At 45.6% G+C, this 18,469-nt stretch overlaps 1 protein-coding gene across 1 annotated transcript in view; it reads right to left on the reverse strand.

Moving 5' to 3' along the window:
- Positions 1 to 18,469, reverse strand: part of FLT3 (fms related receptor tyrosine kinase 3) — a gene marked incomplete at its 3' end in the record, with an annotated part of 65,206 nt that overhangs the window by 29,551 nt on the left and 17,186 nt on the right. The window contains exons 3-9 of the mRNA XM_080940724.1: positions 9,804 to 10,006; positions 8,152 to 8,267; positions 5,681 to 5,810; positions 3,763 to 3,890; positions 3,091 to 3,230; positions 2,854 to 3,007; positions 253 to 421 (exon numbers count right to left, since the gene is read on the reverse strand). Coding sequence (XP_080796850.1) covers positions 253 to 421; positions 2,854 to 3,007; positions 3,091 to 3,230; positions 3,763 to 3,890; positions 5,681 to 5,810; positions 8,152 to 8,267; positions 9,804 to 10,006 — 1,040 coding nt within the window. The remainder of the gene's footprint in view (positions 1 to 252; positions 422 to 2,853; positions 3,008 to 3,090; positions 3,231 to 3,762; positions 3,891 to 5,680; positions 5,811 to 8,151; positions 8,268 to 9,803; positions 10,007 to 18,469) is intronic.

Consider the following 18,469-nt stretch of genomic DNA (forward strand, 5'->3'; position numbering starts at 1 on the left):
GCTCCCAGTCTTCAGTTTTCTGACTCAACAATAAATCAACTCACAGACTCAGGGCCGAGTCTACAGCTCAGCGACTGAGTGCTTGCGTGGCCAGGCAAGGCCCTGGGTTTGGTGCTGGGAACCGGGCGAGGATGGGGAGGGTGTGTGCATTGCGTGTATGTGTATGTACAGGCTCACAAGGAGAGAATTCACACCCATCGGTCAGGGCTGTCCTTCTCCAGGGCAGTAGGGAGGAGGGCTGTGCTGTCTCACCTGTACCCATCCTCCAGGCCTCTTTGTTCACAAGGAAACGATGCTTCAGAGAAGCTCCACGTGCATCGGATTCGTGGGTACGCTTTAAACCTGATGGAGAAGCAGAACTTTTCGTACGGGTCAATTTCATATTCTTCTTGTGAGCTGGTGGCATTTATGAACCCTTTTTCTGTGAAAAGAAAACTTACAAATTAGATATTGATATTTGTATAAGATATACATACATACATATACATATGTACATACATACATACATACATACATATGTGTGTGTGTGTGTGTGTGTGTGTGTATATATGTTTTCCAGTGTGGCCTCAGCTAACTTGAAACCTGCTTTGTAGACCAGGCTGACCACATAGAGATCTGCAGTACAAGATCTTTTTTTAAAAAATTGGTCAGTTTAATGGAAAAAAAAAAAAAAAACCCATAGACAAAGGTCAGCTATGGTTTGGGCTAGTCCAAAAAGAAACAGAGGAGAAACTCAGACAGAACCCATCATCTTTTTGTAGTCAGGATTTTCATCTGGGATGGGATGTTAGAGCTGGAAAGATGGCTCAGAAACTAAGAGGACATCTCCTCTTGCTGAGGACCCAGGGACAGGCCCCGTATTAAATAATCACCAGGAACAAATGAAAGAGCCACATGGTAAATGATGTGGGCAGGGCCTCCTCTATATGGTTCTGCTTCCTCAGCTTGCTCATGTCACTAAAGCCTGTAGTCTATGTGACATCACCCTCACAGGCATCCCAGTTCCTAGTCACCCAGCATGAGAACAGTTCTCAGTGTCAGGACTCACGAAGTACATTCTCAGAATAAGGATTCATTAGGCAGGATGTACAAGAGGACTTCCCTGTCCATAGGAAGTTACAATCTACGAAGGACAAAGTCAGATACACAGATTGGTTCCCTTGCAATGTGGTCTAAGAAAAGACAGTGGCATCCGAGTGTATGTGGCTGAACAGGAGAGCTGTTGGGGAACCTCATTATGAAGGTACGGCTCACTTAGACTGGATGGCTTTCTGAGCTCAGCACAAAACGGGGGACTCCCTTTCTTAGTGGGGGCTTCCCTATCTGTCTGGAGAGTGTCCCTGAACACAGGTGGCTGGCCTTGTCTGAACAGTCACCTTGTACAGAGCTCTGTGCAAAGCTGTATGACTCAACACACACACACACACACACACACACACACACATATATACACATACACACACATACACACACATACACACACACACATACACACACACACACACATACACACACACACACACACACACACCCCTCTGGCTTTCTGCCTACATAATTAAGTACTGCATTATAACCAATCAGCCCTTCCCACCCAAATGATGTTATGACCAGTTAACCTTTTAACTCATAGCCCTAAAAAATATCCTTATATACCCTACCCCTGAAACAAAAAAGTAGACTTGTTTCACTGCAGTAGTCTCCAGAGGTCATTCTCCCTGTACTCGGGGCCAACTGGACCCTGCTCTCTGCCTCTGCTCTCTTTGTCCTCTCAGGCTGGTGGCCAAGGGCCTCTGAGGAGGAGGGTTGGGGCAGGACACGGAAAGCAAGGCAGAGAGGAGCTTATCCTGACCATACTATTCTTTTTTTTTCTTTAAGATTTATTTATATATAAGTACCCTGCATGGGATCCCATTACAGATGGTTATGAGCCACCATGTGGCTGCTGGGATTTGAACTCAGAACCTCTGGAAGAGCAGCCAGTGCTATTAACCGCTGAGCCATCTCTCCAGCCCCCTGACCATGTTATTCTAATTCTGCTTCTTTTACAATTTTTAGCTGGACAGATAGCTCAGCAGTTAAAGCACTGGCTGCTCTTCCAGAGGACTTTGGTTAATTCCCAGCAGCCTATGGCAGCTCACAGTCACTTCTAACCCCCATCCCAAAGGATCGGACACTCCTTTCTGGCCTCTGCAGGTACTACATACACGCACTTGGGCACAACCATAGGCACAGGCAGAACACCCATGCACATAAAAATAAAAATAAGGGTCTGGTGGTAAGAGCCCTGACTGCTCTTCCAGAGGTCCTGAGTTCAATTCCCAGCAACCACTTGGTGGCTCACAACCCTCTTCTGGTGTGTCTGAAGATAGCAACAATGTACTCACATATATTAAATAAACTCATCTTTAGAAAAAATAAAAGTTGAGTTTTAAAAACTACACTCATGTATTGTGTTTTGGGTGGGATGGTTGGTAAGGGCCCACGTAGAGGTCAGAGGACCACCCATAGCAGTCAGTCCTTTCCTACCAGGGGTCCCAGGGTTGGGACTTGGGCCACCAGGTTTGGCAGCTATTGTCTTTTCTGACTGAGCTATCTCGCCAGCCTTCCCGCTCATTTTCTTGATGGGAAATTATACTGAAACCCGATCAAGATTGCCTAGTCCATATTTCACATTAAAAGCAACTAAAGACACAAGTAGAACCAACCTTGGTGGCCCATGCCTTTAATCCCAGCACGGGGGAGGCAGACGCAGGTAGATTTCTATGAGTTCAAGGCTAACCAATCTACACACTGAGTTCCCCAACAGCATTAAACAAACAAACAAAGCCCAGATTTTTATGAGCGGCCTGTTACCTAGGATGGTCACCGACGCTGACTGGCTGGGGTGCTTTGAGGAAGAACAGGTGTAATATCCAGTGTTGTTCATTCCCACAGACGACACAAAAGCCAAGAGAACCCGGATCATGGTTCTGTTGGTGGAGTAGGTACTCATCTCAAAGTAGCTGCCCTGGGTGTTAATGAAACAAGAGTGTGTTTTCCAGGCTTCCGGCCTGCCTGGTAGCTCCCTGGAGACACAAAAGGCGCCATTACCTCCTCCAGGGCTTTGTTTTCCAGCTCCCATCTGAGCCCGAAATCAAAGTTCACATGGATGGCCTTGCACCTTATCCACAAGGGTTCCCCCACTTTCAGGAATAACTGGGGCAGTGTGCTCTGAGGAGCCTGATTTAGATCTAGAAGATAAAAATATCCCAGATAAGACCGAAAAGAGCATAGCATGTTTATAACTTTTGCCTCAGCTCCGAAGTGTCATGAACATTTTGAGAAGCAAATGTTGTCACCATCCCCAACAATAGACACCCAAGAGTAGACCTCCAACCTCCACATGCATACTGTAGCATGTGTGTGTGTGTGTGTGTGTGTGTGTGTGTGTGTGTGTGTGTGTGTGTGTGTGAAAGTGGTTTGAAAGATCTGGAGTGGAACTCTGTGGCAGAGCAGATGCTCTGAATCCCTGGGTTTGAGCCTAGCACCTAAGTCATCAAATCAAAAAGTCCTATGAAAGACGGAATAAAGGCATGGGCCACCAAGTTTGGCCATGCCTGTGTGTCTAATTGCTTTTCAGTTAGAATGTGGAGTATGTAATCTAGATTCTGATTTTGGTATGACTTTCCATCAACTTTATGAAGTGGAATAATTACCCACGCAGATGCTATCAGTCCCGTAGGAACCGTCACTAAGGACACATAGCTGGCAGGCCCACGTTACCTATGGTGAACAGCTTGGTGCATTCACGGCCCAGGGCATTTCTCGCACAACATCTGATGTCTGTTTCGAATAACTCGGAAAGTGCCTTTTCCTCCTTTTTGACAACAGCAGGGCCTTCTTCTTTACAGCTGCAATTATAAGGTAGGTTTCCTTCAGGAAATGCTTCAAAATGACAGCTAACAGTCCGGCTCATTGCAGACTCTTTATGAGGCATATGAGAGGCCCTGTGTCCAAGGTCACCTGCCCTGGGGTGGGAATACCCAGCATGTTCAGGGGATAAAGTGACAAAGCACATTTTAAAGGATAGAAGAAAAGAGCAGAAGAAAAAGTAAACTCAACTGTCCCCAGCCTGGGATGTGCAGGGCACTCTGTATCTAACTAGAACAATGTTACATTATTACTTTATTATTTGATAGTTTTATTATCCTTGGTGACTTTTTTTCCATAGACAGGCTATCTCCATGTAAGTCAGGTTGGCTTTGACCTCACTATGTAGCCCAGGCTATTTCAGACTTGCAGCAATCCTCCTGCCTCAGCTTCCCCAGTGCTTAGTGACTACTCCTCCTTCTTGTTCTTGTTCTCCTTCTTTGCCTTCTTCTTCCTCTCCTTCCTCTCCTCCTCCTCCTTTTCTCTTTCTTCTTCTGGTTCTCATTTAAAGACAGGCCAAAAAGAAAATATGGAAGGCCTCAGAAACGGAGACCAGAAGCACAGCCGGTCTTTGACGCAGCTTGACATGACCGGCGTGTTTTCTTCTGAGTATAGAGGAGGTCGGGAGAGCGCAGCAGCAGAATGAGCTCCCAAAGCAAACTGGAGAGGAAAGCGGACATGTGACTCACGAAGATCACCAGACCACAGCAGTGTGCACAGAGTGACACTCTTCTGCCTTGCCTGGGTAGAAAACACCCCACATGGCTTTCCCAGGAGTCGAGTGCACTTTCCTTTTAAATCCAAAGTCGCCGACTTCCTATTCACCTCCAGGACAACTGCTGTTACACTCCTGTTCCCCTCCAACCTACTCAGTGGATATGCACTTCATATACACGTACAGATGCACGGGCACACACACACACACACACACACACACACACAGGGCATGGCACACACGGTCGAGGTCACTGGTCTTTTCTCATGAAATTCAAGGCCACATTAACAATATTAAGGAGACAGATTTGGTTTGGACGTTCCCTCTCTCTTGCTTTATCCCTCTTGGTTCTCGGCAAATATGTAGTGTAGTTGATTTGCCAGTTCAGACAGCTGGGCTGCTCAGCCCCTGGGAACTCAACTGCAGCTCAGGCAGAGGCAGAAGGTGCCTTGAACTCTGTGTCCAGCCCGGCTGGCTCTGTGGCCTCACATCTCAGTTTGGTCTCTCATCCAGACCACCCCATTCTTCTTCTGTTAAAAACCTGTCTCTTTTTGTTTGCGTTTCTTCCATCCTCACTCTTGCGATGAAGTAACAGAGAGCTTAACTCACTTGTCTGAGGCCACACAGCTCGGTACACAGACAAGGGTTTAAAGGGAAGGGCTTAGGCCGGGATTCCAGCTCCTTAACAATTCTATAAGTGGCTCTCGAGAGGAAACAGAACAATCACAATGAAACATTTAGTCATAAGAAACTTATTATAAGGATTTTATGGTGTCCCCCCCCCCCCACCGCCAGGCTCTGGAATCCAATAGCCACACAGTTCAGTCATTTTGGCGAACAATGGCTGTGAGAGTCCTTCAGTTACCCCAAGGGCTCTCAATGGCCCTCTTGCCAAAACCCACCCATTTTCCACCATGAAATCCAATCAGTGATTTTGTTAAAACGAAGGGGAAAACAAAGATCAGATTTCACACACAGTATAAAGTCAACGGCAGTAGAAAACAGCCAGCATTCTGACAGGAACGGTGGTCACGGTCACTGTGAGGCATGTCTTACCTGTCCCTTTGGGAGCTGCAGACCACCCACTCCACAGTGGGCTCTGGAACACTCTCGGAGATACAGAGCAGCGCATCCTGGTTTTCTATCTTTCTAAAGTACGGTCTTCTTAGCACGTACAGCCGTGGATCTAAGGCACCACAAACCGTGACATTTTAACGCCTCACAGGGTCTCCACAGCCCCTCAAAAATCCCACAGCATTTCTAAACAGCCAATCTACCTCACCACAGCAGTCTGGCTCCTCCCCAGCCTCAGGTGATGTCAGGTTTTTGTTTTGTTTGGAGACAGAGTCTCTGGAATTGGCTCTGTAGACCAGGCTGCTGTCAAACTCACAGAGATTGCCTGCCTCTGCCTCCCAAGCACTGGGATTAAAGGCGTGCATAAGCATGCAGGGTAAGATGTTGGTTTTATATAGGATCTCTCATCAGTTTCTTAGGGTTCACGAGTCCATAGACAAATTAGTAAGGTGATGTCACAAGATGGGGTATAAAAGGAGAGGAAAGGCGTAAGAACACAGAGGTCAGCTCCTATGCACAGTTTAAAATTTACTTTGTTTTCATAATTTTATCTACAACTAGGTGCAAATTAATACAACAGAGAAAGGCAGAAATAGTTGGATGGAGTTAAAACTGGAGCAGAATTTAGAAGTTGAATTTAGCCTGCCATTCACACACACACACACACACACACACACACACATTAAATACACATACAAAAATGACTATTTTATTCAACTACTGAGAAGATAGTTTGCTTTAGCTTTGCTCCTTGTTTATTTATAGATGCTCTTTATATATTATTACTATTAATCTGTAGTTCATAGTACAGATAGTCTTATAGACTGCAAGTTTCTTTTCGAATTCTGTGGTAGTTTTCATCTTTTATCCCAGTGAATTTGTAAACTTGGTTCTGATTCTACACTTTATTAAGGACATCAAAGTTTGTCCAACCTGCCAACACCCTTAAATGCCATGTTTCCAGAATGGTTCTGAATGGGGACAAGACATTTGCAGGCCACAATAGCATGTTGAGGTTTTTCAAAGATTGGACACCACAATTTCAAGTACTTTTTTTCCTCCCCTTTTAAATGGGGCACTGAAGTCAGGTGTCGTGGTGTATGCTTGCAATCTCCAAATGTAGGTAGTCAAATGTAGGTAGTGAGGAGTTTTTTTTAAAGATTTATTCATTTACTATATATAAGTACACTGTAGCTGTCTTCAGACACACCAGAAGAGGGCATCAGATCTCATTACAGATGGTTGTGAGCCACCATGTGGTTGCTGGGATTTGAACTCAGGACCTCTGGAAGAGCAGTCAGTGTTCTTAACCACTGAGCCATCTCTCCAGTCCCCGAGACCTTATGTTAAAGAAAGAAAACCCTTGCTGTTTGCTTCCATGTGTCAACCCTTTCAGCATCTTCAGAACTGAGAGCCTATGCTAGGGGCACCTGTGTGACCCATACAGCTGCCAGCTATGAACCGATATACACTCACCCTGACAGCCTGCGTCTGAGCAAACCAGCATTGTCCTCGGCACTGGCCACTGGCTGTACGTGGTTATCTAATTTCAGATTTTAATTCATTCGAGTGAGATAAAAATTTTTAAAAAAATTGTTCCTCACCCACACTAGCCAAAGCTCGAGGGTTGAACAGTGTCAAGTGTCAAGGTCTACGCTGACTGGTTTAGGATATGGAGACCAGTGTCACTAATTTGGAAAGTCCTTGTTAGGTCCCACTGAGGATGAAAGTCTGTGAGGCATGCAGCTTTTTCTTTCTTTTCTTTTCTCTTCTTTTCTTTTCTTTTCTCTTCTCTTCTTTTCTTTTCTTTTCTTTTCTTTTCTTTTCTTTTCTTTCTTTCTTTCTTTCTTTCTTTCTTTTTTTAGATAAATTAATTGCATTTCATTTTTTCTGTGTACGTGTGTGTTGTGTGCATCTGTCTCCGTATCATGTACACCCTAAAGGTCAGGAAGGTGTTGTACCCTAAGACTGAAGTTACCTACGGTTGTGAGCGACCATGAGCACGCTAGGAACCCAACCCAGGTCCTCTGCGAGAGCTGAGCCTTCGCCCCAGCTCTGAGGGATGGATTTTCATCCCCCTCCTGTCATGGATAAAGGCGCTGAGTCTCAGAAAGACTCAGCCCTCAGAAGCCGATAGAATTAGAACCGGAAATAGAACCCAGGGCATTTCGTCAGCATGGTGCAATGTGCTTGACTTGGGAGGATGAGGCAGGAGGATTGTGAGTTCAAGGCTTGAATACTGAGTTTAAGGTTAGCCTGGGAAAAATTTGAAAACACAGGATTTTTTTTTTTTTTTTAAATTCCCGAGTCAAAATACTCTTTCCAGTTCTAGGTCTGTGTTAAAAAGTTCCCGAGTACCTGACTCTGGTGAGCCCAGAAATGAGTGAGAGTACACTGGGGCCTGAGGCACTGCCCGGGGATGCAGGAAGTGCCCAGGAATGAGCCACACTTACCTCTCACATTCACTGTGAACAGTACTGTGTAGTTGGTGGCTTCACTCTGAATATAAAGTAGGTATTCTCCTGCCTGGGTCTCTGTAGCGTTCAAGATGGCCGTGGATAGGATTCCTCTGCGGAATGAGAAAGAGGACCGGAAACTCTGGGGAACACTCAGGAGCAACAGCATCAGCTTCACCCTGAGTCAGACAGCTGCTCTGTGCAGAGCCCGCTCTGGCCCAACATTCAGTCTGAGCAGTGACTTGTGCCCAACACCCACCCTCAAAGTGAGAACTGGCTCAGTAGGGTAAGAGGGTTACAGCAGTGGGAAAAGCTACAATTTTAGGTTGCTTACAGGTTATGGTATACTATTAGTTATTATAAATATTTTGTATAAATATATCTTATATCCAATAACAAAATACTTATTTTCTCAGGGCAAATCAAGGTTTCAGACTACATATGTAATGTATATATGTATATAAGCTTTTAAAGTTAAATTATTTTAAATATTTATAATATTTATTTTCGTGTACTCCTTTATTCTTATTGTGTGCATGAGTGTTTTGTCCGCACATAGTCATGTGTACCAGTCTCATGCCATGCCCATGAAGGGCCATCAGGTCCCCTGGGACTGAAGTCATAGATGGTTGTTACTGGTTGTGTGGGTGCTAGGAACCCAACCTGAATCCTTTGGAAGAGCAGCCCAGGTGTTTAACCACTGAGCCATCTCCCCAACATCCTGTGTTGGGATTCTGTAAACCCCACCCCTCAATTACGGGGCAGTAGCCAGGTATGCTCCGCCCCAGTGACATGGCACTATAAAAGGGGCTGCTTGCCCCCTCCTCTCTCTCTTGCTCTTGCTCTCTTGCAGCCTTGCTCTCCCACCCCTACCCCTCCTCTTCCCCTTCCCTTCCCCCCTCTCCCTCCAAGTGCTCATGGCTGGCCTCTACTCCCCTGCCCCCTCTGCCTCTACCACCCTCTTAACTCTCCCATGACCTGAATAAACTCTATTCTGTACTATACCGTTGTGTGGCTGGTCCCTCAGGGGGAAGGGATTCCCAACATGGGCCCCCCAGAGGCATCTCCCTTGCCTCCAGGCCTCGCTGCACCTCCATGAGCCATATGCCCCCCACTCTCTTCATCCTTCCCCTAACATTGGTGCCGAAACCCGGGACGTTATCTTCTAACAACATTGGTGCCCCGTGACTTTTCCTTTCACCCTGGGTTTTATTTTTCAGAGCAGCATTGGATTTGCCCCTCCCACCACGCATCCTCGACATCATCACTATCTTGTGCACGGCTAGTTTGTGGTACCAGAAAAATGAGATGTGGGTTCATCACCATCAGCTGACATCCACAGATACCATCATTGTCCCTTTTCGGGCAGCACCCCCCCCCATGACTGACAGATACAGAGTGTCACGTGTCCATATCCTAATCCTACGTGAGTTATTTCACCAGAGATAGTTAAAAGCACATGAGGATGGATTCTCAGTCAGGCCTGTAAATCATCTCAGCATCCGTTAGACAGAAACAGGAAGAATCGTGAATTGTGGGAAAAACAAAAGCAAAAACAAAAACAAACCCCAAACAACTAGCAAACAAACAAGGGCAGGGGTCCAAAGGAACAGAAACCAGAAACCGGCTTGGTCTGTGCCCACCCTCACCTGTTTTGTAAATCAAAGTGTGGCTGGCAGCCCAGCGAGCTGTGCTTAAAAACCCAGAGGCAGGAAGCGTTCCCTGGGATGGTGAGCTGTACTTGCAGTGTGGCGGACGCAGACTCGGCCACTTCCACAGGGGCGGCTTCATAAACCACCCCTTCACTCCGATGCCTCGGGGTACACCGGAGGTCTTCTGGGGATTCTGGCACCTGGGATGTAGAGAAAACGACGTGAATTTGGTTTTCTTAGCACTGAACCTGTTTGCATATTTGTTGACATTCTGCATATGTGGCACTTTGAATGAAGGTGGCCCTCAAAGGCTCAGAGAGAGTGGCACTATTAGGAGGTAGGGCCTTGTTGGAGTAAGTGTGCCCTGGTTGTATGTCACCAGGGGTGGGCTTTGAGGTTTCAGAAGCCCAAGCCAGGTCCATTGTTACTCTGTCTTTCTGCTGCCTACAGATCTGGATGTAGTAGTCTCAGCACCATGTCTGCCTGTGTGTTGCCATCTTTCCCACCAGGCTGTAGGAGGACTGAACCTCTGAAACTGTAAGCCAACCCATTTAAATGTTTTCCTTTATAAGAGTTGCAGTGGTCATGGTGTCTCTTCACAACAATAAAACCCTAACTTGGACAGCTGTTCGACTGTGCTGGTACCTACTAAGAAGATATCACGGTGCTAGAGAGATGGCTCAGTGGTTAAGACCACTGGATGCTTTCCCAGGAGAGCCTGCTTCAACTCCCAACAACTGTAGCTAACAACTGTCTGTACCTCTGGTTTCAAAGTATCTGATGCCCTCTTCTGGCCTCTGCGGGAATTGCATACATATGGTACACATAAATATAGGCAAAACACATATATAAAATAAAATTTAAAAAATACTTTTAAAAGTTGAGGACACAGTAGAGAAAAGGGGGAAACAACTGAATAGCCAGTTCACATAAGCAAAAGATGTATGGAGGTGGCCCTGTCTGGTTTCAGACCACATGAGTCGGCTTCCTTGTCTTTGAGACCCCAGAATGAAGCACTTCTTTGAACCCTGGGAATGCCCACCACAGGAGTACACTTGATTTCAATATCATCACAATGGATGTTGTTTATATAACCACGAGGAAAAGACAAAAAGAACAAAGGGTCGTGACTAGGCAGTGACTGGTCTGAAGGCTCCTTAATTTGAAACCCTGTCTTGTTGAGAAGATGAGACCATGCAAAGAGAAAAGCTATGGGTTCTGAGCACTGTAGCTCAGTGGGCAGGGTGGTAGAGTTCTGTGTGGCTGAGCAAGGCCCCCTGGTTCCAAACCCAGTGCTGGAACAAAGGACGCATGAACAGAAAACCCAAAGGGCTGGGCACACACAGAATCAAAGAGTCGGTGGGTAAGCTCAGCAACACAACACACATTGATCCCTGAAGAAATGCAAAACACAGAAGGGTTGAACAGGCCCAGAACAGGGAAGGGCAGTCCAAGTGAAAGTGATTAAGCAGAAACAAAAGAGAAGGCTAGAGAGTAGAAGTCCCTCTGGTGTGGCTAAGAGTCCATGCCCAGGGAGGACTGTAAGCATTCGATAGGAAGGCAGTGGGTGTAGAAAAGCCTGCTTCCCGTGCCTTCTCTGCTAAATACAGTGACCCATCAGTCCAAGGGGCTTATGTTGCAGGATTTTGATCACACTGTGAACCTTGAGATTGTGCTGTTTACTGGAAAATGTGGTTCCTAGTTGTGGTGTGGCACAACCTTAACACACACCTGTAATCCTTCTGGCTGGAATACAGACACACCCTTAGCACACAGTTTTAGTCCCAAACAATGAAGTTAAAGTTAGTTTGTAGAAGGAAGCACCCATGGTTGAAAGTGATGTCTAATTGAGAGGCAGACAGAGATGAGTCAGAGAAAGAGTTGAGAGACTAGGATATGCCCAGCTCATGTGAAGAGAGAGGGAAGGAGAGCAGCTTAAGAGAAAGCAGGGCAGAGAGAGAAGAGAGAGGGCAGTTTTACCAGGACAGTTGTATGGAAACAGATTGCAAAGAGAACAAGCTAGACACACGGAAAGACAGAAGGAGCCAGAGAATGAAATGGAGCCAGATTAGAACAGATTGCCAAAGTTAGTATGACGCCAACCAGGGCAGAAAGAAGCTAGTTTGAGTCAGTCTTCTAGAAGAGGAGTTTTAAACCAGAACAGCTGAGTTGAACCAGCCAGCCAGAGTTCAGAAAGAGATCGAAAGGGTGAGCTTATTCAGTAGTAAGTCTCAGAGACTGAAAACGTTCTAAAGCCTAGTTAAGATTGTAGGAAGGCTAGACGCTTTCAGGACTAGGTTTAGGTTAGCAGATAGAGGCAGTGAGCCTCTGAGACAAGAATGGTATCAGGTGAATGAAAGTTACTCTTATAGGCATATGTCTCCAGGAGGCTAGGATCATACACTGAACTCAGCTCCTTTTGGAAACCAAAAGATTCCTGCCACCCCACTATATTATGGCTAAGGACAATGTCTCTGAGGTGAACTTGATGAGTGGGGACCTAGGACACGAGGCATGATGAAGGACAATTTACCACCAACACTTGGGATCATGAGTAAGTCTTTCATGGCCAACAGTTTCCTGCAAGGCAGTTGTACTGGCTGGTTTTGTGTCAACTTGACACAAGCTGGAGTTAGCACAGAGAAAGGACCTCAGTTGAGGAAATGCCTCCATGAGATCCAGCTGTAAGGCATTTTCTCAACTAGTGATCAAGGGGGGAGGGCCCAGCCCATTGTGGGTGGTGCCATCTCTGGGCTGGTAGTCCTGGGTTTTATAAGAAAGCAGGCTGAGCAAGCCAGGGGGAGCAAGCCAGTAAGTGACATCCCTCCATGGCCTCTGCATCAGCTCCTGCTTCCTGACCTGCTCGGGTTCCAGTCCTGACTTCCTTTGGTGATAAACATCAATGTGGAAGTGTAAGCTGAATAAACCCTTTCCTCCCCAACTTGCTTCTTGGTCATGATGTTTTGTGCAGGAATAGAAACCCTGACTAAGACAAATGTGTAACCCTGGCTAGCCTAGGGCTCTATGTCAGTGATTTTCAACCTTCCTGTTGCTGCGACCCTTTAATACAGTTCTTCATATTGTGGAGAAATCCCTCCCCATGACCACCACCATAAAATTACTTCATTGTTACTTTATCACTAAAGTTTTGCTACTGTTATGAATCGTAAATACCTGATATGCAGGATATCTGAAATGGGACCCCAAAGGGGTCACGACTCACATGTTGAGAACTGGTGTTCTATGTAGACTGTGCTGGCTGCAACACTAAGAAAGAGACCTGCCAGCCTCTGCCTTTGCTGGGATTAAAGTCAGGCACCACCATACCCAGCTTCCATTGGCTTTGAGACAAGGCCTCTCTGTGTAACCGAGGCTGCGTGCATACCACAGCCAAGTTATAGGATCTTTGTTGAGGTTTGGTCAGTTGCTATGTATTGTAATGAGTGAAATCTTAGGTTTACCAGCCTTTGTTGTGCAAACCTCACTCCTTAATTTGAAATTGTTGAGGTTTGGTCAGTTGCTATGTATTGTAATGCTACACACTGGCCCTGGTTGCTTCGGGAACTAGGAGATCCCCAGTTAGATCAAGTGACACTATGTAACCTTGGTCCAAGTCATCCCTGATTGGCCAATAAAAGTGCCTACAGTCTATAGCTGGGCAGAAGAGAGGTAGGTGGAGTTTCAGATGCTAGGCTTGGGGTCTGAGGCAGGAGATCAGGAAGGGAGGAGAAGCTGGAGAGGGAAGACACCATGGGGTAGGTGAATCAAGAAAACGTGGCCATGAGGGCCGGCTGATTGGAGTTAAGAGCGGCCCAGGCAGAACAGGGTAAATTGTAACTTGAGGTTGTGGATGGGGAAATAGATTCTAATGGCATAGAGGGTACATGTCTGCCCAGTTCTAGTGCTTTAAAGGCTTGTCGTAATATAAAGTTGTGTCTTTTATCTGGGAAATGAATAATCAAAGGCGGGGAAGAGATCCCACCATGATTAAATATTTTCTACATCAGATCTTTTTCTTTTTTCTCTTTCTGTAAAGCTGGGGATCGAAGGTGGCCTCGTCCATGTTACCTGGGAGGCATTTTGTCATCAAACCTTTCCTCATGTAAGGACACATTCTGGACACTACAAAACAGCCCAACATACCTGTAGTCATCAAAAGAGCCAGAACGTCATAAAAAATTAAAACGATCCAATTTTAATCGGAAAAGAAAGGAAAAGAGACTAGAAAGACAGACAGCTCAGTGTTAAGAGCACCAGCAGCTCTTACCAAGGACCCAGGTTTGATTTCCAGCACATACCTGGTGGCTCACAACCATCTGTGACTCCAGTTCCCAGGGATCCAACACCCTCTTTTAAGGTCCACGAATACCAGGAAGACACATGGTGCACAGACAAACACATAGGCAAACATTAATATGCACAAAATAAATCTTAAAAAAAAATCTAATGGTCCACCTTTTTTCAAAAACAGAGAGAGTTACTCTTAAACGTGCCTGAAGATGTTGAATCCCACACAAGTTAAAACACTTCTCATCGCCGAGACTGAGACTGGCAAACTCGGAGAAGTCCGACAACACATTCTGTTTGTGTACAAGAAACGTGCTAACTACGAGAGAGGCAGGACTCAGCAGTCCAGATGCAAAAGAGTTATTTCCCTAGTATCTATTCCTAAAATAAAATACAAGAATGTGTGTGTGTGCCTATGTGAGTTTATGTACATCAAACAAGTACAGGAACCTGCAGAGCCCAAAAGGCATTCCCAAGAGGCCACCAGCTCCCCTGAAGTGAAGTTGCATGTGGCTGTGAGCCACCATGTGGTTGCTGGGAATGGAACCCAGGTCCTCTGCAAAAGCAACCAGTGTTCTAACCACTGAGCCATCTCTCCCTCTCCAAGTGTATTTTTTTTTCAGTGTTGGGATTGGACCCAGGCCTCACATATGCTAGGCTGCTGTTCTACCACTGAGCTAAACTCACAGCCCTAAATAGATCTTGTTTTTTATTTTTATCCAAAATAAAATTTAAAAGCAAAACAACCCGCTAGCAGCCAGCCGTAGCAACCTCTAATCCAAGACTTGGGAGGATTGTCTGAGTCTGAGGCCAGCCTGAGCTCCTTAGCTTCAGGCCAACTCGGGCTATAAATTAAAACCTCATGTCAAAAAAGTGAAGGGTGAGCACGTGGGGAAGGAGCTAAGCAAGGGAGATGCCATGGGAAGGCACCAAAGTAGAATAGAAGCCAAAGTGGCCCTACTGTGTGGGAAGCAAATCATATAACTGTAGGGAAAAGGGCAGAAAACACCAGCTGTATGTCACTGGTAACTATGTACAACAAACATTGGCTACTACCCAGCAAAGGACAAAATCACTGCACACAGATCCTACGCACATCTCCACTAGTGCCCACTCGGTACTGGCCAGTCCTTTGGAGACTCAGTAATAAACCAAGATGGAATAAACAGATAAATAGGCGTGTCACAGGTACGAGCAGGTCTTCCACTTTCAGAGAGAAGAATAAGAGCAGGAAAGGGAAGGCTAGAATGAGCCCCCACGGCTAATCAGCATCGACTTAGGGGGAGACGAAGACACATGATGGAAAGTCATGAGGTGGTGGTGAGTGTCACCCTGAGTAGGCTCAAGATCTACTCAAACAATGTCATGGGTCTGTGAGAAACGAAACAGATAATAAATAGATACAGTGGGGGAGAAGACATAGCTCTTCTTCATAATTATAATTCCTGTGAATAAATATAGGAGACAGCCATCTACAGGAGAGTGCTTGGTCATCCGAAACACCACTGGCCTATAGATTTCCACAACAATGTCTCAAGAACTAACAGTCCCTTCCATCCTCAAGTCATGGCCTTTGTCACAGTGGAGCAGACTCACTCCCACGAGAGGCTGAGGGTGACAGCTCATCTTTTCTGCTGTCCACACTTGCAGGGCTATTTGTTAGTAGGTTTTAAGAACTACTGGGTCTTCATGTGATTTTCAATATTGCCTAAGTATATTATATCAGAATACATGATTCATTAGAAGGGGCCAAGACTAATAGTCATTCGTTTGCTTTAAAGATTGACTTTAGCCAAGAGCGGTAGCGCACATCTTTAATCCCAGCACTGGGGAGGCAGAGGCAGGTGAATCTCTGTAAATTCAAGGCCAGTCTGGTCTACAGAGTGAGTTTCAGGACAGTCAGGGCTACACAGAGAAACCCTGCCTCAAAACAACAGAATGGAATAGTCTTTATAAGAAAGTACATAGGGTTCATGAGATGGCTCAGTGGTAAAGACACTTGCCACTGAACTTTGGGACCTGAGTTCAATCCCAGGGACCCATGAGGTGGAAGGTGAGAAGTGTGGACTTCTAATCTCTACATGTGCAAGATGGCACTTGAATGAACTACACACAAATGCACATAACCCCCCCCCCCCATACACACACACAAAATCAGTGTTTGAGCTGGGTGTGGTGGGGTACGCCTTTAATCCTAATAGCACTCAGGAGACAGAGGCAAATGAATCTCTTTGAGTTCAAGGTCAGCCTGGTCTACAGAGCGAGTTCTACAACTGCCAGGGCCACACAGACAAACCCTGTCTCAAAACAACAACAACAACAAAATGACAATAAATCAATATCTGGGGCTGGGGAGATGGATGGCGCAGAAGTTTAAGTAGCTAAGTTTAAGTTGCCAAGCTTGACGGGCTGCATTTGATCCCTAGTATCCAAAGCTTGGAAATTACAAACCCACTTCAAGAGTTGTCTTCTGATCTGTGGAAATCACCCTGGGTTATCTGTATACCTACCCACCCACACACATACACAATGAATAAATATATGTGATAAAAACCACATACATGTGCATATCTATTTTCTTACACTGGAGAGACACTAAATGTTGAAACTACAGTACCACACAACACTCTTCCATTCACACTGAAATGCTGCTCTGCTGTGATCTGCAAACTTCAGACTCAACCTGTCCTGGGGCAACCAGAAAATGAATACATAGCAAACAGGCAGACGTGCGTGAGGAAGAGCTGGGGTCGGGTGGGACATGCGGCCTGGTGGAGACGCACCAGCTGTTGTTTATTATATACAGGGTGTTTATTATATACAGCTCAACAAGGAGGCAGGTTAGCTGATTTGGGTAGGGTCAGCAGAGGGGAAGGGTTTCAGCTGCGGTCACCCAAGAGGAAGAAGCTATGGAGGCACTTTCTGTGGACTCTGTGGACCTTGCCCTTCCCCAGAGGCTGACCTGGGGAAGGGATTACCATTCCCGAGAGTCCCTGACATGGCAGTGCTCCTGTCAACCACACACGTAGGACTTCATCTGTTTTCCATACTATTATATGCTGTAATGCCTTAATTATTGATAAGCCAGATCATTACATGGTCATTACCTATTTTAAACAAATTAAAACCAATAATGTTTCTGGCAGGAGAGTGTGGTGGCACACATCTTTAATTATAGCACTTGGGAGGCAGAGGCAGGCAGATCTCTGAGTTTGAGGCCAGTCTGGTCTGCAAAGTTCTGGGACAGCCATGGTGACACAGAGAAACCTTGTGTCAAAAAAAAAAAGTTTCTTCTATGAAAAAATGTTTTAAATTGAGATATTATGTATGTATGCATATACATATCACACACACATATACATATATATACGTGTATATATAAAATATTGCTATTGCAACCCACCTCATATTGCTTTTAAAACTCAATATTATTTCTAATCTCTGATAGTTAGGGGTGAGCAAACCATAACATTATCTATTTTTCTATCTCTGCGAAAGAAAACAGCTAATGAATCCTAAACTGGAAGTGTCTGTAGAGTTGGCTGATATATTCTAATTTGCTGTATAGAGATGTCTAATGTTTTCTGTTCTGCATCACGTAAACTTCCTTCACTTGAGTACATTCACTAAACATATATTTGAAGAAGCAGACAGGTGGGAATAGCCATGCTAGATGACCAGTATCAAAGAGAGGTGGGTGGAAAGGCTGCTCAGGGGCTGTTCTTCCAGAGGACCCGGGTTCAGTCCCCAGCACCTTCGTGGCAGCTCATAGCCTTCTGGAATTCAAGTTACAGGGGATTAATATCCTCTTCTGGCCAGTATGGGCACCATGTGTATACAGAGATACATGCAGTCAAAAAATACCCATACATATAAAGTATATGATGATGATGATGATGACAAGTATATTTTTAGACAAAGCAGTAGAGGGAAGAGAAATGGCTCAGTGGTCAGAGCACTGGCTGCTCTTTCAGAGGACCCAGGTTCAGTTCCCAGCACCCACATGATGGCTCACAACCATCTGTAAGTCCAGGGGATGTGATACCCTCTTCTGACCTTCGTGGGCACGGGGATGCACAAGATACACGTACATACATTCAGACAAAACACTCGTATCAAATAAAAATAAACAAATCTTTAGGAAAGGAAGGTGTTGAGGTTTTGTCTTTTACTATTTATTGTAATGCTAAGCGCGGGCCTACAAGATTTGGAGTCTGAAAATAGCCTGAGGGTCCCTGCCCTCAGTTAATTCTGATTGGTAAATAAAGAGGCCAGCAGCCAATAGCTGGGGAGAAGAGACATCGGTGGAGGGGGCTTGGGAAAGAGGATAAGACAGAAGAAGCCATCATGGGATAGAGAAGACCGTGCAGGAGGGA

Source organism: Micromys minutus (genome assembly GCF_963924665.1).
Source record: "Micromys minutus genome assembly, chromosome: 29".
In the NCBI taxonomy this organism is placed as follows: domain Eukaryota; kingdom Metazoa; phylum Chordata; class Mammalia; order Rodentia; family Muridae; genus Micromys; species Micromys minutus.